The 27,401-nt window shown below is 32.8% G+C and overlaps 2 protein-coding genes across 4 annotated transcripts in view; both read left to right on the top strand.

The window, feature by feature from the left end:
- LOC113515580 (myc box-dependent-interacting protein 1) overlaps positions 1 to 27,401 on the top strand; it is a 63,820-nt gene that overhangs the window by 16,405 nt on the left and 20,014 nt on the right. The gene's annotated exons all lie outside the window — the stretch shown is intronic.
- LOC128201234 (uncharacterized) lies at positions 23,526 to 25,185 on the top strand. Its single transcript, XM_052897588.1, has 2 exons — positions 23,526 to 24,674; positions 25,028 to 25,185. The coding sequence occupies exon 1, from the start codon at positions 23,695 to 23,697 to the stop codon at positions 24,670 to 24,672; it is 978 nt and encodes a 325-aa protein (XP_052753548.1). The 5' UTR covers positions 23,526 to 23,694; the 3' UTR covers positions 24,673 to 24,674; positions 25,028 to 25,185.

Raw genomic sequence — 27,401 nt, 5'->3', positions numbered from 1 at the left:
GTAAATTCACGCCATATCCCACCCTTCAAACCGAAACACAGCCATGCAAACACAGCTGCTTTACGGTTGAAACACGAATGGGACAGAGGTACCCAAGCAATCGACTTTTGTACAAAGTCTCCCTCTGGTGCTCTCAAAATGTTGTTAGCATATTTCGACTTTAAATAAAAAACTGTAGAAGTAGAAAAAAAATTAGAAATTGCTGATTTATAGACCATCTTTGTTTAATTCCTAATCAATAGGGAAACACTACATTCTCTAGTTTTCCCTTGTAACCTTGAAACATTTTTCGAAGTAAGTTTATTTTGCTTATAAATATAAACACTATATTTCGTAATACAGGCTAAAATATTCAAGACACAATTTTAGAACCTACGTTGCGTAAAGCTTGGAACATATAAAATGGCGGCCATTTCCTAATAAAGATATCACGATGTGACTACTGACGAAAATGGCCAAACATTAGCTGACACTCGCTAATAGATACGTTACAAAATGTATAGCGAAGATGATATTATTAAAGCACGACATTCTTCAAATACTTTTTAACAGAATTCAATACCATCTAATACTTTTTATAGACATAATACCACATACAAAATAATTATCTATGTATGCATTTATTTGATGTCCATTTTATGTCCATGGTACTGCGCATATCTATAGGCGACGGTTACCACTTTCCATCAGGTGGGCCATCAGCTTGTTTGCCGTTCTAAGTTGTATAAAAAAAAGAGACTTAACTTCACCTCAGACAGCACAATATTGCCTGTTTATGATAGATCTCCCCCAGTACCTTGCTTCCTTCCAATTTCTCATTGTAAAAATATTTTATCATTCTTTGTCACATATCCGGAACAAGTAAATTCAAATTAATCAAAAACACCTAATGGTAATCCACGAATTTGAATTCGTTTTAACCTATAATTTTCATTTCATGACGTACAACGTTAGTTATTATTTATATAACCAACATCCTCCGCTTTCCAAATTTATTTACGCCTTCAGACGTTGGGCGAGTGAGTGGACACAGAATTAGCATAATTTAAAAGAAAGATAGTCGAAATTGTTGAAATCATCACTGAAGTTACGGTCCAACGCACATAGACATGTGGAACGGATGGATGACGAAACCCTTGCGACACAACGGAAAGGCGGGCTGCAGGACGAAATTCAACACAAAAACTGAAGCGTAGGAATGCATCGAATGATGCACGCAAACCGAAAATATGTTTTTATAAATCGTAATGTTGTATAACAGGTAATGACGAAATTCAAAACCACTTAGTCAAGATCCAATAGAAGAATTTTCGTTAGTTTTATTTTTTCTGTCTATATTACGTCAATTCCTACTTATTTTTCAAAAACAATTTTTTTCAAACATAATATTTTCAAACATTTGGGTTTTTTTCCATGTTGGCCCCATATTAATTTTGCTACAATTCAAAGTCCAACTTGTCTTCAGCAATCTTAGAAGTGTTTAATTTTAGTGGTATTTTTTGCTACTTTAGTCCTCCGTAATGGCGATGCATTAGGAATACCATTACTCATGGTTTTGAGACATGTATTGTGCAGTTCTAATAAGTGTGATATCAGCTTGTTTGCAATTCATACCAAAAAAATTAACCTCTTATAGCTCTTCCAGCTAAAGTCGTCTTCAAAATCATGCCACTGACGTGACGTCTGTTAAAATATTTCATTTGCGAGTTTTCAATGAAAATATTATAAACCATCATGCTGCAGCACGTGCTGTTTATTTTAACATTTTATCGTCAGTTTCCGTACCATATGTTAAAAATTATTCAATAAATCTTTCCCAAGTTACCACTACGATCTAACAATTTCCAGATACGGGATGGTCATCAACTAATATCATAAAAGGAAATCTCAAATCGCACCGCCGATTAGAATGTATGTTACGAGATATCTTCATTATCATATTTGTTAGTTTGAATTTTAAATATTTTTTTACCAGATGGGTTTAGTGTGACATTATAATTATTACTAACATGACAAAATTATTTGTCTAATGGAGCAGTTTGATTGAAATTGTTTGATTTAAACCGTTTATTATTTGTTAATTTAAATCCTGCATTATATTTCATTAATGTTCGGAGATCTTACTAGTATTAAGCAATTCTGATCTAAATATAACTGTAATTATTTTACTTAAAATAAAATACTATTGTACTATTAACTAAACGGTAATGACAAATAAAATTCTATAATATTCCTCATTTTAAAACAAAATATCTACAATATGAACGTAAAGAGTCCATTTGAAAATATATATATTATTGAAATCTCCTGTTATTACGGAATTTTTGTATATATTTTTTTAACTGAAATGCTCATTGTAATAAATCATGTAAAACCATACGTTTCATAGTACACATACGTATCAAGTGCGCCTCGTCTTATTATAGGTCAGTCTAAATTTAAACTCCACCGTACATCCGCGCAAGGTCATATTAACCTTGTGCCTTTTCGTCCTTTGATTTACGACAATGGACCATATAATATTGGTCATCCATTATCCGGAAGCACGACCAGTGACGTATTGAGTTCATCGTCAACCGAAAATTACGTAAGGACCGGCGCAGACGCAACTTATATCTGTCTCTAGTTTCTTGCCACGACCCATCTTCTAAAAGTCGCCAGAGTAAACGGAACCTTAATACTAATGAGCAAGGCATGGATTAGTGTCGCTGTACTGATTGTGTTAGGCCGTTTACAATGTTGTTGCAGATATGGACGATCGCCAGGCCGGGCAGTAATGTGACTATTCCCGTCTGTTAGACTGGATACCGCGACTCAATGGCTCGCGGATGTCTTTTTGGCACGTGTCACACATTTCTGGCGCCTCTTTATTATATTAGTCTACAAAAACTTTCTCTGCATTACTTATTAACTATCCTTTGTGTCAATTATTCAAAAATGCTACAAACTATACATGAGATACCTCTCTACCATTGGGGTTGATTGAAATTACGCAACGTCAAATGTTTCGATTCAAAAAAGAGTGGGTATCACTATATCATTTCAATATATGACATATTTTGTTACAACATCTATAAATGATCGTATAATGATATATATGTATTAAATATTGTTTATCCAATATATAATATCGAAAAGAAGAACGCGATCGAAATTATTATAGATATCCAACAGGCATAAATAGGTTTGTGTCCCATAAAAAAAAACATTATGACAAAACCAGTTATTTTAATCTAAAAGCTAAACTTCTAAACCGATTTTCATAAAATTCCTGTGGGACCAATCTGTAAGTACGTTCTTCCAGATGAAAAGAGAATTATCCAAATCGGTTTAGAATACGTGATGCCCTTATCTCCGCCATCAATGTCCAGTTATTATGTAGATAACGGAGCGATGCCAGTACTACCTGTGCCTAATTCAAACCTCGTTTGCCTCCTCTACATTTATCCACCATTCAGACTCGGAGGTAACATCTACTTTTAACTTAGCTCTTTTTAGCACATTACTTCTATTTCTATCGATGTACTCATCTAGATTGCCTCTACCGACATCTTCATTGATTCGCATTCGATATATCTCTTTTGTAATTCTTCTTTTATCCTTCTTTGCCAATCAAACCAAAACATCCTAATTTTAATTTTTGTCTTTACATCATCTTTCATTCCATACTTCTTTCTAGTCACACTATTTCTCAATCTGTCTTTCAATGTTACTACCACGTACATTTCTTAAAGCTCTTGTTTTTGCAGCATTAATTCTGCTTTTCTACCGACTTCAGAAAGGAGGTACTCAATTCGGTTATATTTTTTTTTTGTGTTTGTTATCTTATAACTCTGTTAGTTGTAAACCAAATTGTAAAATTATTTTTTATTTAAACGGCTATACTTATAAATTATTAGTATTTTAGTTTTTCAAACCAAATAACTAGATTAACCACAACTGAAGTCGCTTTTTTGTGGAGCTAAATTTAATTAGGTATATGCATTATGCATTTGCTTTACCAATGATTCACGCAACTAAACCTATTGTGTGTTATTATTATCTGCAGGTATCTGTCAGCAGTCGATACGCAGTGCTGAATAAATACAAACAAGTGAATTAAATCTAATTGCAATAAATCACGTCACAAATTCTAATTCATTGTTTACTACATAAATCCATTTAAGTACTATTTTAATACGTGTTAAAAAGTGTGACAATTTTGTTCTCGATGCGTCATTACTCTGATTGTTTAGGCGTGATACCATTTATATATGAAATGTCACTTTAATTAGACTTGTTTATTACAACTGCGCAGATTATATTACTGTATATGCATAATTATTGCATTGCATCTATGGAATAATAATAATAAACTCTTTATTGCGCGCAATAGAGATGTATACAAGGAGTATTTATACAGAATTTGGATTAACAAAAGGCGGCCTTATCGCTAAAAGCAATCTCTTACAGACAACCTAGTACTATGTACTAAAAGATACGACCTTAACTTAAACAAATATATTTTTTCTGTTTGTACTTTTGTTTTCAAAAGGAATGTTATACGTAACATTGGTCTAATAACAAAACATTGGAAGCTTAGTTCAGCAGTTGGACAACTATTGGTTTAAAAATAAAAAAATATGATTAAAACATTCCGTAAGATTTACATATAAAATTGTTTTGATCTCTCATACATACATAATTTATCAATATTCAACGCTTACTTCAGCGAATCTAAGTATCTAGAAACCATCTTTCTAATGGCACAAAACCCATTAAAGGGCTGCACTGCACGCTCTCATTCTCAAGATAAACAAGTTTATTGATATTGCTATCAAGAATCTTCACAAAAAGTACCCCGTAACCTGTCTATAGTCAAAGTCAATACGGCGCTTACCAGATCTCACCAAACAAGTTTTGTTGCATACCTTTTATATCTATGCCTTTTCCAATGCATTCTACTTGATTGGGTTTCTTTCGTGTATTAGGAATCTGGTTGTACGTAATGTAAATCGTTCAACATTTGCATCGTTTATACAATTAGATGATTTGTCCTATATCTTTACAATATTAAATTTTTCATTAATAAATTTAGTAGCTATTGTCAACGATACCGACATAAATATTTTTATATTTTTTTCTAAGTATATATATTTTATATATAAATGTATAAAACAAAACAAGGGATAGAAACTGAACCCAGTTTTTCATCCATAAATTTCCATAACTACTCGTATTCCATTAAATGAAGTATCTGTAAGTGATTACTGGTTTTGGATGTTAATAACATTGTATCAAAAACGTTTAAATTTCTAACATATCATAAACTAATACATTGATTCAAAACATTGCATTATAAGATCATTTCGTGGGTTTTACGAGGCTTTTCCACGCCTACTTCGTATTAAAAGTAACATCTTTATTGCAATATCTCTCGTCTGTACTCTGTTCTACTTTCAACATTCTGCATATTTTATAATCGCCTCCTATAAAGCTTGAAATGTATACAATTCTAAATCTATGTGAGATTACGTCTTAGAAACTGAATTGGGTTATCGTGTAATAACAAATTATTCAAAGAAATTATCCGATTATTTTTGGCTTATTAATAGGACGGTTTAACGGAAAATTAATAGGATTTTATTCCCGAAAATATGTACTGTAAGGTTGTTAAATTATTGTTTTTGTCTTAACATTTAATCTTGTGTTCATTCTAGATCTATTTCGAAAACCAATTCGTATTCCTTATACCAGAGGGAGACTTTGTACAAAAGTCGTTTGCTTGAGCACCACTGTCCCATTCGAGGCTCTACCGTAAAGCAGTTATGTTTGCATAGCTGTGTTTCGGTTTGAAGGATGAGGTATGGCAGTGAATTTACAGTACAGATGAATAACACTTTAGTCCTCAGGAATGGCAACGCATTGGGGGTATCATGGGCGAAACAGTATACTCTGTTATGTTCATGGCACTGCTTCATGTCTATAGGCGACGGTTACCATTTTCCATCAGGTGGGCCGTCAGCTTATTTGTCGTTCTAAGTTGCATAAAAAAAATTATAAAATATGATATTTGATCAAAAATTTTTTAATGTATTTATGAAATTATTAACCTTTCTCCTCTCATTTAGTTCGTGGGTATACTTAAAAGTTGTTAGGTAAGTCAACCTTAGAGTATATTTTCTATTAACTTTCCAAAACATGTTGATGTATCATCTAAAATGTACATATTTTGTAATATTTTTACTTGAATTTTTTTAAAGTCCTAAGTAAGATATTATAGTCAAGATTAATATTCAGATTTCTGACTGATCTATTTACATAATGTTAATAATTCATTATGTCACTTCTTAGTTCAGTCTAATGAGCGAAACGGTCGTCAGTACCGTTTGTGCCGACCCAACGAAAATGAAAACAAGGTCGATACAGCACTTGGATATATTGTTACCTATCAAAATAATTATACCAGCCTTCCACTTCTATAATCTTTGTTGTTTTGTCACGTCTAATGAGTGTTGAATTATGGGTTCCTATTAGTATTTAACTAATTAAGAAGAGTCGACTTTTACATACACTTTTTTTATACAAGTTCGTTCAGATGTTAGTCTAAAATTATGGTAAATATATATATTCTTTATTGCACTTGTAAGTTACATATAAAATAATATATTTATAAATGTTGTGAACACGGGTGGACTTATCTGTGACAGAGATCTCTTCCAGTCAACCCAATACAGTGAGAAAGCATTTCGTTAGCGGACAGCTGAAGTGCTACAACTATTAATACATAAACATATGTAAACATAAACATATATATATGAAAATGTACAGAAGTTCAAAATTTCTATATGATAATTTTAACTGAATATTATACAACATTAAAAGTGGGCATATAGTCACTATAATTTTGAGTTTAAAGGTTTTCAGGTCAATGACCTGAGAGCTCCTAATTTGTCTTCACGCAATCACGCTGCGTCGCTCGCAGTCGCAGCGCCGACATAGTACACAATTTTCGCAACAATGCTGCCGGAATGCGGCAAGTGAACGTAAAGCCTGAGGCATCCCGCATTACCTTTGAGATGCCAAATATCACTGAGGCAAACCGTGAGTACCCGCCTGCGGCTGTGACGAAATGCCCAAGGTGCGATAAGGCATGTAAAAATATTTGATATTAGATTATCATGATAAAAAATATTGCAACTCAATTCGGAACAAAAAATAGGATCAGTAATCAAAAAGGGCCAAGAATGAAACAGACACTACGATACAGTAAAATACTACACAAACATTCTAATTGTCTAGTCCTCAAGCTAGGGTATAACTATATCCACACAGTTCTATATTTTTATTTATGTCCCGGCATAGAGTAGGTCACCCCTTCCTCTCCTAAATCTCAACTGCCTTATGTTCAGCAGTGGACAGTTAAAGGCTGATATGATGATGAGAAACTAGACAACAAATGTCTCCGGGCGGTACCCAGAACACCCGGAACTTAATCATATTAGAATATCCATTAACTTCCTAAATTGACCCTATCGGGAATCGAACCAATAATAATGTAGTCAATATTAATTTTGTGACAATTAAAATTGTTATCTATGCATACATACATTTCACTTATCAGGAATCTCAGATGAGGCAACACACAAACGGTATTAGATATTACGCCGGCATAAAATTTGTGCATTTAAAAATTCGAAGTACCGTTTACTCTATCAGTGTGTAGGCGATATAATAACATTTTTATCATTACTATTATAATTTACTACATCTGCAAATTCCATAACACGATAATTGTAATCAGCTGGGCAAATATTTATTTATAAACTATAGTTTAAATTCGTTCGTTGTATAATAACTACTTTTACGTATTCTGTATTTATTAGTTTATGCTTTTTCTTATTGATATCAATTACCTCTTCAATACCTTTTATAAATTACAAAAAAGCTTTCAACAAACCTGATTAAGAAACTTCTTCGTCTTTCAAGTCAATCTAGTTTGTTCATGAACATTCGTAGAAGCATCAATCAGTAACTTGCCCTTTTCTAGACCAGTCCTATAAACTTTAAGGTACGTCAATACATTTCCCTGGTATGGAAAGCCAGACGTGTGGATGTTGTTATACTGCGGGTGCCGGTTGTCCTGTCCTTTCTCTATTCATATAAGGTCAATATTTCTATCTCTTTTTACTTATGCCCCCCTCCCCACCCCGATTCCACCTGCGCTCGAGTCACGCACGACACACATCTCATTTCTGTCCAGTGCTTTCTATTTTCGCCGATAGCACTTGTCTGTGTATTTTAAATGCTCATTCGGACTTAATCATGTATTTTAAACGAGATGTTTATGATAATATGAGTTTATTCAACATATAACGACTATTCATTTGTATCGTATAAAAGATATACCTACTCATATAAATATTTGGATTAGACGATTGGTTTGATAAAATTTACTTTTAAATTTTACCATAAATTTAAAAGTAAATTTTTGAGATCTTATGATGAGAATTTTTTCATCATAAAATCTCAAAACTAGAAACTATAAGCTTTAAAATCCTTTTTTTTAAATTCCAATACGACCATTTTTAAAGGAAATACAGCTACTTGAAAAACCTCAAAAAATTTGGCATTTTTTTCTGATCTCTTAATTTTTTCCACTAGTGTATATTACTAATAATTTTAATTAAACTGAAAGCTCCGAAACGTCATATAATAATACTATCTAAAAGTACCCCGACTCGCTTATCATTGACATGTGTACTCTCTGGCCATGTGTTAGAACTTTCACTATCTTACTCCTCTAATGTACCATTCATTGTATAATTAAAAAATCTTAACCAGCGAGGTACTTAAGATTTTTTCAACTCACGAATATTACCTTAAACTGCTGCCTACTTCTTCAACGTGTTCTTATTAGTTTATATTCTGTAATAGAATTTTATACGACACTGCGCTGTGTCAAGTTTACGATGAGCCATTGTCTGTAAATGTTTTCACTGTATTTTTCTCATATTTAATATTCTATTGTTCTCAGTTTGTGTGTATGGGCTTGTACTGTCACTTTCGACTTCTTAAACGTTTCTATTAAATAATTTAAAATTAAATAAGCTAAGCTTACTAAGCTTGCAGAAAAAAGATATCCCCCTGGAGAAGACAAAATACTATTCCTTTGAGTTTTTACAATAAATACAAATAAAAAACTATCATGCTCAAGAACTAGTGCTAGTTGTAAAAATTGGTCAGCTCTTAATATATTTATTACAACTGCTTTATTTTGCCACTTACCTCTGCATATATATCTGTGTAAATATGTTATTGTGTTGTGTTGGTAGTTTGTATTCACACATAATCCTAAACTTGTTAAATTTAAAGCTTTTAAAGAGCAACATAGATAACACTAGGTCTCGATCTAGTTTCCTTTCTGTACTTTCACGAAACTGTTATCCAATTTGACATTTGCTTGAATTTGACAAATAGATCCTGTAAAACTAATGTTGAATGCTAATTGTGCAAACTGAAATGACCTGTAGCTTAAATATAGCACATTACACTACACCGTTGTTATGAAATATGGGAGCGTGGTTAATATCGCGTTTTCTATACAGTTTACGGCCACATTACGAGGATTACTCGGAATTGCAGTTAAACATTCTAAAACTAAAACTGTTGTTAAACCAGTCTTTAGGTCAATAAGAATTATGTTTTTACTCTAATTTTTTAATTCAAAATGTCCAATTGTTATTGTACCATAAAAACAATAGAGACATGCCACCCAATATCTTCGTATAAACTCGTACGTTAATTCATTGCTTGATTTGGTAATCTACTCTTATAATTATATCAGATTAAAAAGGTATCTGAAAAATCAAAATAATCTTCAAACTACTCTATATTGAAGTCATTAATATAATGCATCCATTTGTCCAAACTGTGCGTTTCAGTTCCTTAAAATAAATTCAAATGATGAAAATAATATGTGTTAAATATTTTGTTTAAAGAAAACGACGATATATTTCTTGAGAATCTGACACAATAATGTATTATATGTTAGAATGTTAAATATTTTTTAATCCCAAAATCTTTCACGGTCATTATCAAATTATAAATGTTGGCAACCGTGAAGTTATCGTGTTGTTTAGATTGTTCCCTTCGAGTCCCTTTAAATGGGTGTTCAGTGGATTTGTTTTCTCGATTTTTACAAATATTTATTACTTCCCATTTTTTTTTTTTATTGTATAACAGTCTTATTCGCATTAAGTTAGTTACATCTTATGGTCGTCATTATTTCCTTTTGTTCTATTTTCGTTTTATTTTTGGTCTATTTTCCTAGGTCTGTTATTTATTAATGCAACGTAATTATTACACAATTTTCCAGGATGATTTAGTTTAATATTATTTGTGCCCTAAGACCATATAATAAATTTATGTTAAACCTCTGCGAATAAGTCTAGATCGTGATGAATTTATCTATATTTATATTTTTATAATTTATTCTTCTTATAGTTTATTTTGGTTAAATCCCAAAATAAAAAATTTGCATTTATGTGCTATAATTAGACATAATTTAATCAAGATCAAGGCAAGGATCAAGAATTTATCGAAAGTTTAAAACAACTTTCATTGACCGACCGTACACGAGTGAATGTATTAATGAATTAGAGGTATATAAATATATTCATTAATAAATTATATTAAAATTAACATTAATGAACCGGTTGAACTTGACAGTGGACATTCATTGAGATAGTATTATGTTATGATTGAAACTTTTCCCAATATTCTGGATTATTCTGAATTGGATTTTAAGTTGTTTAAATAATCTTCCTTCATCGATGGCAAACTTCCTCTTTACTTTTTTTTATATTACTTACTTTATTCTTCTTATTATTTTCTAAGTTCTTAATACTACTACTAATCGTGTGTGGGAGTATGTACTCTTTAACATCAAGAATTTGTAGGTGTTGGTTCTACAGCAAAGCTTCTGATGCATCTTACTGGACGATATCTTTACATGCCTTCCGAAGCACGAAGAATGTGACGACCAATCCAAACATGAATTAAAAAAAAATAGCTGTTTAAACAGGAATTTGATCTAAATATCTCTGGATCGCAGTCAACAGTTATCCAACTGATATGTCATCGCTCTAGTTAATAATGAATTGGCAAAAATAATGTAAAGTCTATTAATTTACGTTATTATTATAATAACACTAGCTCTTTTCCCTTCAAGGCAAACCGAGAGCATTGTCCTGTCATAGCTAGGTAAATTTACTTCCTCTCTATTTATGTTAATCTGGCATTCCTAGTCAGGTATTTAGGATCAAATTGCTATAACCACCAAGTGCAGCAAATACATTATCAACATTGTGTAGCACAGTGAACAATGCATTTGTATGGATGCTCAGTAACCCACTATATTCTCCAAGGGCAAATAGTTATAACGCAGTGTTACATTAGTTACAAAATAATGTTACTTTATTGGTAGTAACGTCACCCTCGCCTGGCTAGTGCACCGCCGTCTCGCCTATTTTTATCTGACATCAATGTGTTTCCCAATACTATTGCATTTCATCTCTTCACCATTGGTGAATGCTATTATTAATCGAAAAAGTATACTCTCATATTGGTTCCTTATTAATTTTGTTAAACGATTTACGAGCTTTTCATTTTGTCTGTATTTCTTGTCCAGCTGTGTTACGTGATGAGGTACGTCGTGAATTTTTAGCAGATTAGGTATTTTTTTGCAATCAAGAAAGTAATGAAATTCACGTGTTAGGCATGCAATAATTTTGAGATGATTGAACTGTCGTTCTAAATTTAAAATATATTTAAGTCGACCGTTTCTTTTTTTTTGTTTTTTTTTTGCTGAGCAATATCGCCATTTGAAATTATAAATAATTAAATAAACAAAAATAACAATAAAACTAGTACCACTATTTCTGCTTGTGAAAGTATTACAAGTATTCGAACTTATAAGGACAAAAGGTACATACTTGTAAGTCGCCAAAGATTGGTGATATTGGTACATGCATATCTGTCACGCTTATCTCCCATTAGGCAGCAACAATGGAACGCTAAATGCTTCGATTCAAACAAGTCTCTTTCGCTTCTTCCACATTTATCAATCTTTTTATACACGCTCGTTGGTTACGAGTACTTTTAATTGGGCCCTTCTTCAGTAACGTCTAGAGCAGCCTCTACCGACATCTCCATTCGTTTAATGAATATATCACCAATATGTAAAACAATACACAACAAAAAAAAACAAACAAATAAAACAATATACAACGTTGGTGATGGGGCAATTATCGTAAACCATATAGATAATAAAAAGTTTTATTAAAAATGATTCAAATTTGGAATCGTAATCACGAGACATTTAAAAAAAATATAGAATTGGGAGCCTCTTTTTGAATGAATTAAAAACTACGCTAAGTTCCCACCAAAGTAGTGTGTGTTTACTATATTGCCTATAATTACCACTTCCAAGGTTTACAAGGTCGGCCTCTGGGTGCATCATTGATGGTCTTACACGTGGTTCGAGGTTGTACTATGAATGACCATGTGGGATAATGAATATTAACATTAATTACCTGTGCGTTGTAGTTTCAATTACATTGTACCTGTTCACATGTAAACGTTTTATATTGCGATACATATGTACATTGTGTAATAGTTCTATAAAAGACCTTGTAATCATAAAGACATGGTATTAAAATGAAAAAAGAAAATATACATCCATTGCTCAGTCTTTTTAGTTTTTTTTTAACTACAATATTCTTTTTCTTGTCTCAAGGTGGTGCTCTCTAGTGTCAAGTACCAATTTTAGGTACTTTGTAATGGCCTTTTATGTGTAAAATATTACGTCATAAGTTTTAATACTATTTGTATTATTGAAAATTAATTATTCTATTATTAAAAATATTTAACCAAAGATACGTACATACGAGTATAACTAATCTATCTGTAAATACAAAAATTTTAATTAATACAAATATTTATATCTTGTACAATTTATTAGATAAATTTTCTTGTATTTTTCGGATATTCATCGTGATTTATTAAAAATTTTAAGATTGTTCAAGGACTGGCCTACAGATGATATTTCTCCTTTATTACTACAGGAAACGGCAAAATATTTAGATAAAGAATGATAGAGGCTAAATCTCTCTAAAATTTATTTTTAAATAATATCAAGTAATACGAATAAATAAGGAAAACATAAGTGGTTTTCCTTATTTACTGATATTCTTAGGTTAACATTCAGTTTCTTATAGCCATTGTTACGGACAATAGAATTGCTTTATTGACAGTTATGTCTATTGAGTGACAAATGCTAGATAACTTTTATTCATATAGAAATTACTAACACTTTTTACTGCATTTAGTAAAATAACTTAACAATAAATCGAGAATCAACGTTACAGTGTTTTGGTGTCCCTGTTTGTGCATTCACTCCTTCAACTCTATAGGAAATGGTTACAACTTTTTTATGTGGACAATCAGCTTGTTTGCAATTTCCAATCGTTACAAATCGGGGTATGTCCGATCCAATGCATGCGCTTGCGCACGGCGTCGCTTGCCTCTTATTATGCCTTAATAATAAAGAGACCATGGTCTATTTCTTTATTAACATTATCAAAGTAATTGATACAAAATAATAGCACTAGCCGACTGTACCACTTGACAGCAATACCCGAGGCGTAACTCGTATGGAATCTGGTCGACTCGGAACACTGCCAATATTTGAATCCTTCGTCTTTTTTAAACTCGCTTTATTTCTAATTTATGTATCCAGTCTCATGTCTATCGGTTCACCTTCGCACGACGTGTGCACTGAATCGAATACGATATAAATTGCATTGTTTTTTCGTAGTGCATTAACGTTTTATTCGGTAGGTATGGAGACTATAGCTTCAATGTTTAGCATAGATAAATATTAAGCGACTTTAAAATTGATGTTTCCATATTGACTGTATTTTTTTTTTGTATATTTAATGGTTTGGTACCATATCTCCTCTTTTGTATACCAATTTCAATAATTTTTTTTGCACTTAAAAATGTTGGTGCCATGACGATGAATTGAATTGAAAAAATTATGAATTGTAGAATTATTTGCTTTAATAAAAATTGAATAAATAAGAATTAATCTTATTATAATTAGTTCACCTTTTTTAGAATATTATAATTTTAAAGAAATAAATTATATTTTATTCAAAATCATACTATTTTAACCATTATGTCTAACCTCTACCAGACATTGCGTGTAGATATCGATTGGTTTAACCTATTAATATATATGTATATCGGTTTAACCTATTGTACATTATGTCATCCTCGGAGCTCCTATGATAATAAAACACATAATTGTTATAATCTTATCTATATTGTAAAAGCTACTGCAAAGTATTTATCCTCAATTAATAACTGTAAAATAGCAGTAATTTGACATTTTAAAACAATTTATAAGTTATTAAAATTACTCGCATTCTTTCAAAATGATTTATTAATACATATGATTAATGATAGTACATTACAGTTTGACCTAAATTGAATTTAGTAACGCCTTTGATCAATAAACGGATTCAATTCGCACTTGTCAATCACGTGATCTCTTATGAGTCTTCGCTGTGCCATTACAGCGAGGAGCTACAAGCGTTGATTGATGACTGCATTGTATAGCTAACAATAGCAGAAGCATCTGTACCAGTGGCCCCCCAAACGGACACATCGCTAACACTGTTTTGAATCTTTACTACATGAATAACCTCTTATGGGATGTCTTCAAACACTTTCTACTTGAGTGATGTTCTACAAACTGAATTTCTTTACATTGTATCAGTTTTCTTTCACTACGTTTATTCAAACATCTTCTACAATAGATGTTTCTGTTAAATTAGTGACAGTGGTAGTAAAAGTAAAAGTACCAGAGGGAGACTTTGTACAAAAGTCGTTTGCTTGGATCAACCATAAAGCAGTTTTTTTTTTTATACCATTTAGAATGGTAAACAAGCTGACGGCCCACCTGTTGGAAAGTGGTAACCGTCGCCTATAGACATGAGCAGTACCATGGACATAATAGAGTATACTGTTTTGCCCATGATACCCCCCATGCGTTGCCATTTCTGAGAACTCAGGTGTTATTCCTCTGTACCCAGTAAATTCACGCCAAGCACGCCAAGCAAGCCACGCAGTTGTGTTTGCATGGCTGTGTTTCGATTTGAAGGGTGGGTTATTGCGTGAATTTACAGGGTACAGAGAAATAACACCTGAGTCCTCAGGAATGGCAACGCATGGGGGTCATGGACGAAACAGTATACTCTGTTTTATGTCCATGGTATTGCTCATGTCTACAGGCGACGGTTACTACTTTCCGTCACGTGGGGCGTCAGATTGTTTGCCATTCTGTAAAAAAAAAAAAAATACAATACTATTATAAATCTACAGCAGATTTACTTACAATATGTACTTTTCAAATCTTATCTTAATGTCAAATATTTGAGAAAACTTGTCGTCTGTGCCTTGAGATTTACACCTTACGCTAACATTTTCTGCTCGATCGAATACCTTGAGATATTAATTTTAGTTACACGAAAATGATCTAGGCCATTTCCTACTATAAAGCACTCTCTATTACGCAATTGGATCCTGATAAAGTGTACCGCAACTAGAGAAATTGTGAAAATGTCATTTAATCTTCAACAATTTGGTATTATTAAGACAAGTTATGTAATGTTCCTTTTAACTTGCTAGTATTTGCTATGAATCGATTTTATATAGCTATTCGTGGCAATGCAATCAATCCACTTGTGGTTTCACTTGTATCCTAAGATCTAGAAATATCTAAAGTTTTGTTATGAAACGTAGTCACGTTTTCTGCACAACCAGTGATTATTTCTGGACTTAAAATATTATTGCATGCGCGTTTCGCTAATGTTTCATTAACGGATAAGCTATTTGCGTTGTTAAAAGGGTTAATTAGATTTATGAAGGGGGTTTATGTTAAGGGTGAGTAATATCCTTCAATATTTATATATTGGCCTAACAGCATATATATTAGATATTGGTTATCCAATATATAATATCGAAAAAAAGAACCCGTTCGTAAATATATCTATATTTACTTCTTCTTCTTATATTCTTCTTATTCTGGTTCTTATATATCCGACTGGTATGAGCGATATCGCAATGGGTGGTCATCAATGTCCAGAAAAACTCAATATATCGATATCGGATATTACCCCTATGTAATGATAATTTTTTTTTTATACGACTTAGAATGGCAAACAAGCTGACGGCCCACCTGATGGAAAACGGTAACCGTCGCCTATAGACATGAGCAGTACCATGGACATAACTGTTTCGCCCATGATACCCCCCATGCGTTGCCATTCCTGAGGACTCAGGTGTTATTCCTCCGTACCCAGTAAATTCACACCATATCCCACCCTTCAAACCGAAACACAGCCATGCGAATAACTGCTTCACGGTTGAAACACGAGTGGGACAGAGGTACACAAGCAATCTTCTTTTGTACAAAGTCTCCCCTTAGGGTGTTTTTTCAAGTAGTTGCCACGCTTCGCAGACGAATTGGCAACCGTATTTAAGCTTTGGAGTTGTTTTAAGAAGGCCGCCTCTTACGACACCTACGCGAAAGGAATGGATGGCCGGGACCACACGGAACTACATGTTTCCGGCAAAAGATCGCTATAAATATAAATAACTTATAGAATACAGAAATATTGACATTCTAATATTGCTTATAATAATAATAGAATGCAGTAAACGTAAGTAGGTCTAAGGTTCACTGAATGTCATTACCGATAACAACATATAGGTGCCGAGGTGGTGTTTGTTTTGCAAATAATCTATGAAACTATTTTAAGTCAACATCTAATATATAAAATTCTCGTGTCACGGTGTTTGTTACCAAACTCCTCCGAAACGGCTTTGCCAATTTTTATGAAATTTTGTGTGCATATCGGGTAGGTCTAAGAATCGGCCAACATCTAGTTTTCATAGTCCTCAATGATAAGGGTGACACACCCCTAAATTTTATTTTTTATTTTTTTGACTAATTTTTTTATTTCTATTTTATTATGATTTAGCATTGAAAAATACACACAGATTTAAATTTTCACGCTTTTACGATCAACCCCTGTTGTTTAATCGCGATTTTTATATGCCGCAATATGGTTGCAAGATGACAATCGAAAATAAAAATTGTAGTACGATATATTTTCATGTATAATTCTAGAAATAATGTTTATGGTAAAACAACGTTTACCGAGTCAGCTAGTATTACTATATATAAGCTTAAGCTAGTTTTTTTGTCATTTTAAGTTGCATAAAAAAAAGTTAAGGGCTGATATGATGGCAATTATGTAGCTGGTTTTTTATTTGCATTAGAGTTTCGTCTCTTCATCGTTTAAAATCGTCTATAATAAAATATTCACGCTATTGTATTCATATTTGTTATTTTTATAATAGGCCGAGGACATTCGGTGTGTAGAGCTATCATCTCGGAGTTTTATTGTGTGATTGTCATCTGTGGCCAAGTTGCAAGTCAATTACATAGTTACTTGGAGCATAGCGACAGACAAGACGAATGTCCGTGGATATAAGACATGATATTCATGCTCTGTGACCTTAGCACGCATATTAGAGGAATCGTTTTAGGAAGCGCATTTTATTGTCGTCCCAATAAAAGTAACTTGTGTATATAAAGGTGTCTCATCAAAATTTATAACTTTTTTAATCATTATATATATGTGTGTGTGTGTGTATATATATATATATATATATATATATGCGTATATATATATATATATATATATATATATATATATATATATATATATATATATATATATATATATATATATATATATGAAAACCGATCAATTGTGTTATTACGCAAATGTGAAAACGATTTATGATACACATAGATATAAATTTGATTATGTATTGACTGTAATTCAGCTATATGTTTTCCAAAAAATAAATAAATAAAATAAAATAAATAAAAATAAATATAGCAGTACTGAATATATTGTAACATACATGCATTAGTAAATATTTATATTTGAGTGTCTTGTGATCGCATATCCACATTGTACTTTTCCTTTTTTGCGCAAAGCAATTTTGTAATTTTAGAATAGTAAGAAACCTGTTAACCTGCCTTAATATTTTAAATACTAGTCTGTAAATATTAACTGTAACACCATGAATATCTAATAAATATATATGAAGGTTTTTATACAAATAGTAATAATAAATGCTACACCATGACGATCCTCTGGTCTTAAACCAAGATACTCCCTTATTAAAAGTCAGGTATTTAACATCTGGGGCCACAAAGTAAACATAGTTTTGTATAAGTAGGTTCATTATTAGCTGCCAGGATACCAGAGGGAGACTTTGTACAAATCATTTGCTTGGGTACCTCTGTCCCATTCGTGTTTCTACCGTGAAACAGTTGTGTTTGCATGGCTGTGTTTCGGTTTCAAGGGTGGGATATGGCGTGAATTTACTGGGTACAGAGGAATAACACCTGTGTCCTCAGGAATGGCAACGCATGGGGGGGGGGGGTATCATGAGCAAAACAGTATACACTTGTATTTATGGTACTGCTCATGTTCATAGACGACGATGACCACTTTGCATCAAGTAGGCCGTCAGCTTATTTGCCATTCTAAGTTGCATAAAAAAAATAGAAAAGCTGCATTATTTAGATTTACAGTACTGTCTTAATCAACTTTTATTTCATTTTTTTTTTGCAGTAAATTGAGATTAAAGTTGATAACGACATTATTTTTAATCTGAATAATGAATTAGACAACCTATCAGAATCCGATTATAAATGTCTATTCTATTCTGTTCTCTCTATCCTACTATCCTTATATTAGGGGAAAAGGGATAGTTAGCAATGGAGTTTGACAGCCCCATTGCTAGCAATATGCCCTATTAGGTCGACCTCCACGTGGTTCCCCCTGGAAACCATAGTGAACAATTCTTGTTGAATTCTTCACGATGGGCTAACTGACCTACTTCATCCTCATTTATCATCCATCACTGGTACCTCGCTAGTGTATACCGATAGCACAGGCGGGGTAACCATTCCATTATCACCCATTAAAAAAAAAACTATCCTTATATTTACCTGTTTTTTTTATTTTTTTTATTGTAAAATTGTATTCATCGACTCCTTCGTGGAAATCAGTACATAAAGTATTCTATGTACTTAATTAGGGTATAACCTATTCGGGTATCAAATTTTCAATATTTTTGGGTGAAGGTTTAATAAACATCCATCCATCCTTGCAAACTTCCGCATTTATTATTTTAATAAGATACTATATCATTATAAATATAATAGGTAATCATTATAATAATAATAATAATAAATCTCTTTATTTTCAGGTATATACCCATAGTTTATAAATATAATAGTATAATAATAGGTATATCATACCTTGTACTGTGTAGTGCCGTTGCTACAGATTGTGGTTGTTTTTCTTTTTTTCTTTTAAATCTAATTTTTTACGAGAAAAAGAATACTTTTTTCGACCTGGTTAATGAATACGAGTACTAATATACATACATATACAATAAATCATACACAATAAATCACTTCAGAAAATAACACTTTGAACAGTGTATAGTGATTTAACCAGACGTCTAATTGCTGGATTGTCCAGTTTTCCGCAAAAGAGAAAGAAGCCTGACCCTGGTCCAAGGAAGTGTAATTATATTTAATTTCATACATAACACGTTGATTTCACACTTAACGTTTAGCGGTTTGTGGTACCTATTTACCGTTTTCCTTCCTAAAATAAACTCGTGTTAAGGCCGGTAACGGTCGGTTGTGTTGATTACCAAAAATACTTATATATTTAACTATATTGCCGTGTGGTCCCGGTATAGATTGTACCACCCTTTAAGTTATCAGCGAAGTTTGAAAACATGGTCATACTTTCGTAGTCCAAAGGTGAACAAATGAAGTAGGAATCATTATCATTTTCATCATATAAACCATTTACTGTCCACTGCAGAACATAGGCCTCTCTCTATCGAGAGGCCAGTAGTTGCCACGCTTGACAAGCAGATCAGCAACCGCAGTTACGCTTTGTTGACCTTTTTAAGAAGGACGCTGCTACCCAACCCTCGACCATTAAGTTTACTTAGTCGCCTCTTACGACACCTATGAGAAAGGAAGGGGTGGCCTATTCTATGCCGGGACCACACGACGATACGACAATACAACCAACCACTTAGAAGGTCAAGAATATAATAAAATTGAACCACAATCCAAAAGAAAGTCTTTAGTATGTTTTGGTCTAATATAGATCATCGTCATCATCATTACTCCAGTTATTACTTGTCCCATAATTTAATTTAATTTTGTTTTATACATTGTTATCCCTAAGGGAGCGAATTAGGGATTTGTCAAACTCCCTTAGTTGGTAACATATAAATAAGTTACTTGAGTCTTTTATATGGTTAAGTAACATTCTATTGCATTTTACAGTTACTTAAGCTAACCTTGTCCCAATGATCCTGACATTATGTACATTTAAAAAACATAGTCATTGAGCAATTAGCATACAAACGATACGTACAGTTCGTTCTATCATCTTCTGATGAAACGAAAGATGCCAACAATGATATGGTTGTACTCCAGTTTGCTGGTGACATGACCAGAGCTAATGAATCTGGTCAGCGTTTTATCTCATAAAGCTGCAACAGGTGCTTGGCCCTTTTTCTGTATGTAGGGTAAATTACCAGTTCAATCTCTAAGTCATTATCCATCTTATTAATAAAAACTAAAACCTCCTTCTTATCTATTTTAAATATTAGAGCATTTTGCGGCTTTGTTTCAAATTAAGAATTGAGCGCAAAAGAAAAAAAAAACAAAACACATCAATAATAAGGCTAGTTTTAGGTTTCTTCAGAGTCGGCAAAGCGCACCCCTAATGTTGCAGGCGTCCATAGCCTTCTTTTTTTTTTATACAACTTAGAATGGCAAACAAGCTGACGGCCCACCTAATGAAAAGTGGTAACCGTCGCCTATAGACATGAGCAGTACCATGGACATAACAGAGTATACCGTTTCGGCTATGATACCCCCCATGCGTTGCCATTCCTGAGGACTCAGGTGTTATTCCTCTGTACCCAGTAAATTCACGCCATATCCCACCCTTCAAACCGAAACACAGCCGTGCAAACACAACTGCTTCACGGTTGAAACACGAATGGGACAGAGGTACCCAAGCAATCGACTTTTATACAAAGTCTCTCTACAGTGACCGTTTACCATCAGAAGGATTGTATGCTTGTTTGCCACCTTTGTGGTATAAAAAATTAAACAAATATGTAGTATATTGGAAATTATTGTTCCTAAGGTTGGCAACATTGGAAAATGTAATTAAGTAAGTGTCATGGCGTCCTTCAATAAAAGTGTGCATTCATTTCAAGCAGTTTTTTTTTTATTATTATAAAGGCAAGTTATTTAAGCGTGCAAAGTACATCAAATGTTTTACAACATTATAAAATGGCGACGAAGTAAAAGTATTTATAATTCGCAAGTGCTATTTTTCATTTTTGTAATTTGTTTAAAAGTTACAAATTACAACCGACATGGCGTCAAATATTTCATTTAAACCCTTTCAAGAAGGAGATGATATTAACTGTTTTTTGGAAAGGATGGAACAGCATTTTACTGCAAACCAAATAAATGAAGCAAGACAGCTACCAACCCTGTTAATTTCCTTACATCAAGATGTATACAAAATTTTGAAAAGCATGGTGCATCCATCTTTACCGAAAGAAAAATCATACAGGGAAATTGAAGAAGTTTTAAAATTAAGGTTTCAGCCAAGAGTTGCCCATTTCAGAAAAAGAATAAAGTTTTACAATTTACGGCAGGCGGAGGGTGAGTCATCATCCAAGTGGTTTGCTCGTGTCAAAGAAGCGGCAACAGAGTGCAATTTTGGAAAAGGAATAGAAGAGTATGTCAAGGACAAATTTATTACGGGAATGTTACCAGGGCCGATACAAGATAGATTATGTGAAGAGCCTGTAACAAAGGATACTCAAGATTTATTGGAGATAGCTTTAAATAAGGAATCATCATTTCAACAAAGTGATTTAGTGTCAGTGAATAAAATTTCAAATAAATTTAATAGTAAACAATCTAGTGCACAGGTAAAAATAAAAACATTTAATAAACAGGAATGTGACAAGAGTCCCCAAGGTAATATTTTAAAATGTGTTCATTGTGGAAAACCTAATCATTCATTTGCTAGATGTAAATACAAGTCTTATAAATGTAAAATTTGTAATAAAATAGGACATTTAGCATTAGTGTGTAAAAATAAGCCTACAAATAATATAAATATTGAAAATAATTCAGTGGATATATTTACAGTAAAACATGAGTCACACATTAATTATATTTCTCCTTTTATGATAAAATGTTATGTAAATTCAATACCATTAGATATGGAATTGGATACAGGAGCGACTGTTTCTTGCATTCCTTATAAGATTTATAAAGAAAAATTTTGTAATGTTAAATTAAGGGGGTCTTCCTATGTGATGGGTTGAAAAAATCGATTTTTTTTTTTTTTCATAAATTGCTCCCTTAACATGTCTAGAATACGGTAGTAAAGCGATTTTAGAAAATTCGAAGTCGTTTTAAAGATACAGCAGGTAAAAGGAAGAGCGGTTCGGAGCGCTGAGTTGGCAGTTAGAGCCCGGGCCTATTGTGTACCGTCGGCTTTATACGTGGCCTCCCTTTTATTCATATATCCGTTTATACAAGTTTAGACACGTTTCTACAGACTTAAACAGAAATTTCTATTGTTATAATATTTTACCGAAGTTATTTTAGTCTTGGTTGAACTTCGAAGAGAGCAACAGCTACAAATTATTTTTTTTCATAATGAGTGGACGGAAAGGAAGTACGAGTGAAAATGTTCATCCTGGTCGTAGTAAAAAAAGAAAGTTTAGTGGAAACCGTTTTACCCACCAAAATGATACGGTATTTACATCAGCTTCGGCCAATAAACTTAAAAATAACATGAACATGGAGGTTCCCATCGCTTCGAATTTCGCATATTGCATTTTGGAGTTTGTTTCTGTATTTGCTGCAATCTCTGAAATAGTTATATGTAAAACTTGTAAAAGTGACGTGTCTATTTCGCGATCAAGTTTCCGAGGCCTAGGCTTTAAAATTATTTTATCGTGTGAGTGTGAAAAACAGACAGTTATAAACTCAGGCCCGTTGATCGGAAATGCATTTGAGGTTAATCGTCGGTTTGTATTTGCGATGCGATTATTGGGAGTTGGTCAAGAAGGAGTAAATCTTTTCTGTAGCTTTATGGACATGTGTTCGGGTGTTGCAAATTCTACTTATACTGCACTACTGGAAAACATTCATATTGCTACATCTTCACTGTGTGATACTTTATTGGCATTCGCTGTTACGCAAGAAAAAAATATGAATGAAAAATCAGGAAAACCACAGGATGAATTGACTGTGTCAGGTGACGGTACTTGGAAGAAAAGAGGCTTTTCATCTCTGCTCGGCGTATCTACGTTGATCGGCAAGTACACTGGGAAAGTTTTAGATGTCATGGTCATGAGTAGTTTTTGTGGTGGATGTAATTTGTGGAAAAAAAAAAAAAAAAAAATCCTTTAGAATACGAAATGTGGTATGAAACGCATGTAGATGAATGCACCATAAACCATTCCGGAAGTTCCGGTAAAATGGAAATAAGTGCCATCACGAAAATGTTTCTGAGGTCTGTAGAAAAATATGGCGTAAAGTATCTAACATACATTGGCGACGGTGACAGCAAAACTTTCAAGGGGATCCTAGATACTAAACCGTATGGAGATACTGCGGTAACACAAAAAGAATGTGTGGGTCACGTAGAAAAGAGGATGGGAACACGACTTCGGGCTGTTAAAAAGGATAAAACCAATAAAGGAATAGGAGGAAAAGGAGCAGGTAAACTTACTGATAAAGTTATCCAAGAAATTACAAAATTCTACGGATTAGCAATTCGACGCCATCCAGATTCGCTTGAAGATATGAGAAAGGAAGTTTGGGCAACGTACTATCACAAATGTTCTTCTGATCAAAACCCTCAGCATCAATTTTGTCCAGAAGGCGAAGACAGTTGGTGTAAATGGCGTAAGGCTGAAGCTAATAATGAACTGGACCAATTTCATCACGATAAACCACCTCTAATTCCGCAAGTCCAAGAAGCTATCAAACCGGTTTTCGAAGATTTATCGAAAGACGAATTATTAATTCGTTGTTTAGGAGCAGAGACACAAAACAATAACGAATCTTTGAATTCTTTGATTTGGACTTTCGCTCCTAAACATCTTCATTCTGGTCCCAAAATTGTTGAAATTGCTAGCTACTTAGCAGTTATTATCTTTAATGAAGGTTTTCAAGGTATTTTAAAAGTTATGTCGATTATGGGATGCCCTGTTGGTCGTGAAGCCCAAGCGTATGTTGAGAAACGGGATGAAAAGCGAATCTTACGTTCTGAGCGGCGCGTAAGTGATGTCGTTAAACAAGCCAGGATTGACTCAAGAGCTGAACAATCTGCTTTAAAAGAGTTTCACGAGGAAGAGGAAGGAATACTCTATGGACCAGGCATCGCCGATTGAGAGTAAGTTGATATTTTAATAGTTTTTAACGGACTTGAAACTTTAAACGCGTTTTTCTCAAAACTGTGTTTTTCAAACTTTCCTCCATTGTATCTCAGAAACGGCTGGACCGAATTACTTGAAATTTACAGGGCACACTCAATATATGTAAACGCATGGAATGAACTATTATCAATCGAAAATTTTCAAAACTTCGATTTTTTTATAGCAAAAAACAAAAAAAAAAACGCCTAATTTGCAACTTTTATTTCAAATGTCTATCAAAAATCCAATTTTTTTTATATTCATTTGATTATAGGTCATTCCGTGCTTTTAAGCCTACAAATTAAAACGCCGTTTATTTTTTTTTTTTCAGATAAGCCGATCAGCCGGAATCGTGGAGGAAGTGGGAGCTCTTTTTTTCGAGGCGGGGGTGTTCAGAGCGCTGTAACTCTAGTTTGACTGAATATTTTTAGCTGAAATTTTATATTTATACTGTCCAAATATGTGTTAATAAATGATAAAAAACTTGAAGCTCTAAATATTTACTGGTCGTAGAAAAAAAATCCTAAAATATCCCTAAAAAACAGGCCGTCACATAGGAAGACCCCCTTAAACCATACTGCATTGGAATTAAAAACATATAGTGGTCAATTGGTGAAGCCAAGTGGTGAAATTTCAGTTAATTTAAAATTAAATGGAAAAGAAGTTCATTGTTCTTTGTTAGTAGTGGAAAATGGATGTAGAAATTTATTTGGTAGAGATTTAATGAATCTTTTTGATATGGACATGAAAGAGTTAATAGGTTTGAATTCTGTAAGCGTTTCAAATTTAGAAAGCATTTTGCAAGAGTATTCAGATGTTTTTAAAAATGAATTAGGTGTTATTAAGGGTGAAGAGATTTGTCTAGACAAAAGAAAACACTAAGCCGATTTTTATGAAACCTAGACCCATTCCATTTTCATTTAAGGAAAAGGTAGATCAGGAGTTGACAAAATTAGAAAAAGAAGGCGTTATTTCCAAGGTGGATAATTCTGATTGGGGTACACCTTTAGTTCCAGTTATCAAAGAGAATGGTCAATTAAGGTTATGTGCTAATTATAAAATTACTGTTAATAAATATTTGAAAGAGTTTAATCACCCAATACCTAGAATTGAGGATATATTTACAGCTTTACAAGGAGGTGAAAAGTTCAGTAGATTGGATTTAAGAAATGCTTTTAATCATTTGATATTAAACGAAGCCACAGGGAAGTTGTTAGCTTGGTCCACACCAAGAGGTATATATAAATTACATAGATTGCCCTATGGTACTAAACCAGCTAGTGCTATATTTCAAGCAAAACTTGAAAAGATTTTGTTAGGAGCCAAAGGAGTAGTAAATTTCATTGATGATGTAGTAGTCACTGGAAATAATGACCTTGAGCACCTTCAAAATTTAAAGGAAGTTTTAAAACGCTTTAAAGAGGCAGGTATTAGGCTCAATAAAGATAAATGTACTTTCTTTCAAAAGGACATTAAATATTTAGGTCATATTATTTCTGAAAAGGGATTATCTAAAGATATGTCAAAAGTGAACTCTATAATTAAGGCACCTGCACCTACAAATGTTTCAGAAGCTCGTGCATGGTTAGGGATGGTTAATTATTATGGTAAATTCATCAAAAATTTATCTATTAAATTAAAGCCTATATATAATTTATTACAGAAAAATATTAAATTTAATTGGACAAAAGAATGTCAAAAAAGTTTTGATACAATTAAGAAAGATATTATTTCAGATAATGTGTTAATTAATTATAGTAGAGATTTACCTTTGCGTTTAGCTTGTGATGCTTCACAAAATGGAATAGGAGCAGTTTTAAGTCATATTTTGCCAGACGAGACAGAAAGACCCATCAGTTTTATTTCCAGAGTTTATACTAAAGCGGAGAAAGGTTACTCCATGATTCATAAAGAAGCTTTAGCAATTTATTGGGCTGTTCAGAAATTATATCAGTATTTAATAGGTAGAAAGTTTGAATTATTATCTGATCATAAACCATTATTGGCATTGTTTGGTGAACATAAAAGCTTACCACAAATGGCAGCAGGGCGTCTGCAACGATGGTCATTGTATTTGTCAAGTTTTGATTATACATTTAAACATATTAAAGGTATTGAAAATGTTAAAGCTGATTGTATGTCAAGATTGCCATTGCAGTCAACAGTGTTAAACAGTAATAATCAAGAATGTGATTATATTAATTTTATTGAAGATCAGAATATTATAGATATAAATTTAATTCGATCTGAAACTAGAAAGGATCTTTTAAGTAGTGTTTACAACATGATAAGGTATGGATTTCAAACATATGAAAAATGAAGCTTTTAAACCATTTATTAACCGTAAAAGTGAATTATATATTGAGAGTGGAGTTATTATGTGGGGATATCGCATAGTAATACCTAAGAAATTACAGAATAATTTATTAAAGGAGCTTCATGTTTCACATGAGGGCATTGTTAAAATGAAGAACAATGCAAGGTCTTATTTTTATGGTTTCCAAATTTAGATAATAGTATTGAAAATTTTGTTAAGTCTTGTCAAGTTTGTATGTCTGCAAGACCAGAACCTCAAAAGTCTAAAATTATTTCATGGCCTAGAACTAATTTTTCATATGAAAGAGTACATGCTGATTTCCTAGGACCTATAAAGGGTAAAATGATATTATTAATTGTAGATTGTTATACTAAGTGGCCAGAGGCAT

The sequence above is a fragment of the Galleria mellonella genome, unplaced genomic scaffold, assembly GCF_026898425.1.
Source record: "Galleria mellonella isolate WM207_F2 unplaced genomic scaffold, CSIRO_AGI_GalMel_v1 utg37, whole genome shotgun sequence".
Taxonomy (NCBI): Eukaryota; Metazoa; Arthropoda; class Insecta; order Lepidoptera; family Pyralidae; genus Galleria; species Galleria mellonella.
This window is presented reverse-complemented; position numbering and strand designations above follow the sequence as displayed.

Bases quoted from the DNA above. Each gene is read 5' to 3' on its own strand.
- LOC128201234 (XM_052897588.1), top strand. From the start codon at position 23,695: ATGTGGTATGAAACGCATGTAGATGAATGCACCATAAACCATTCCGGA.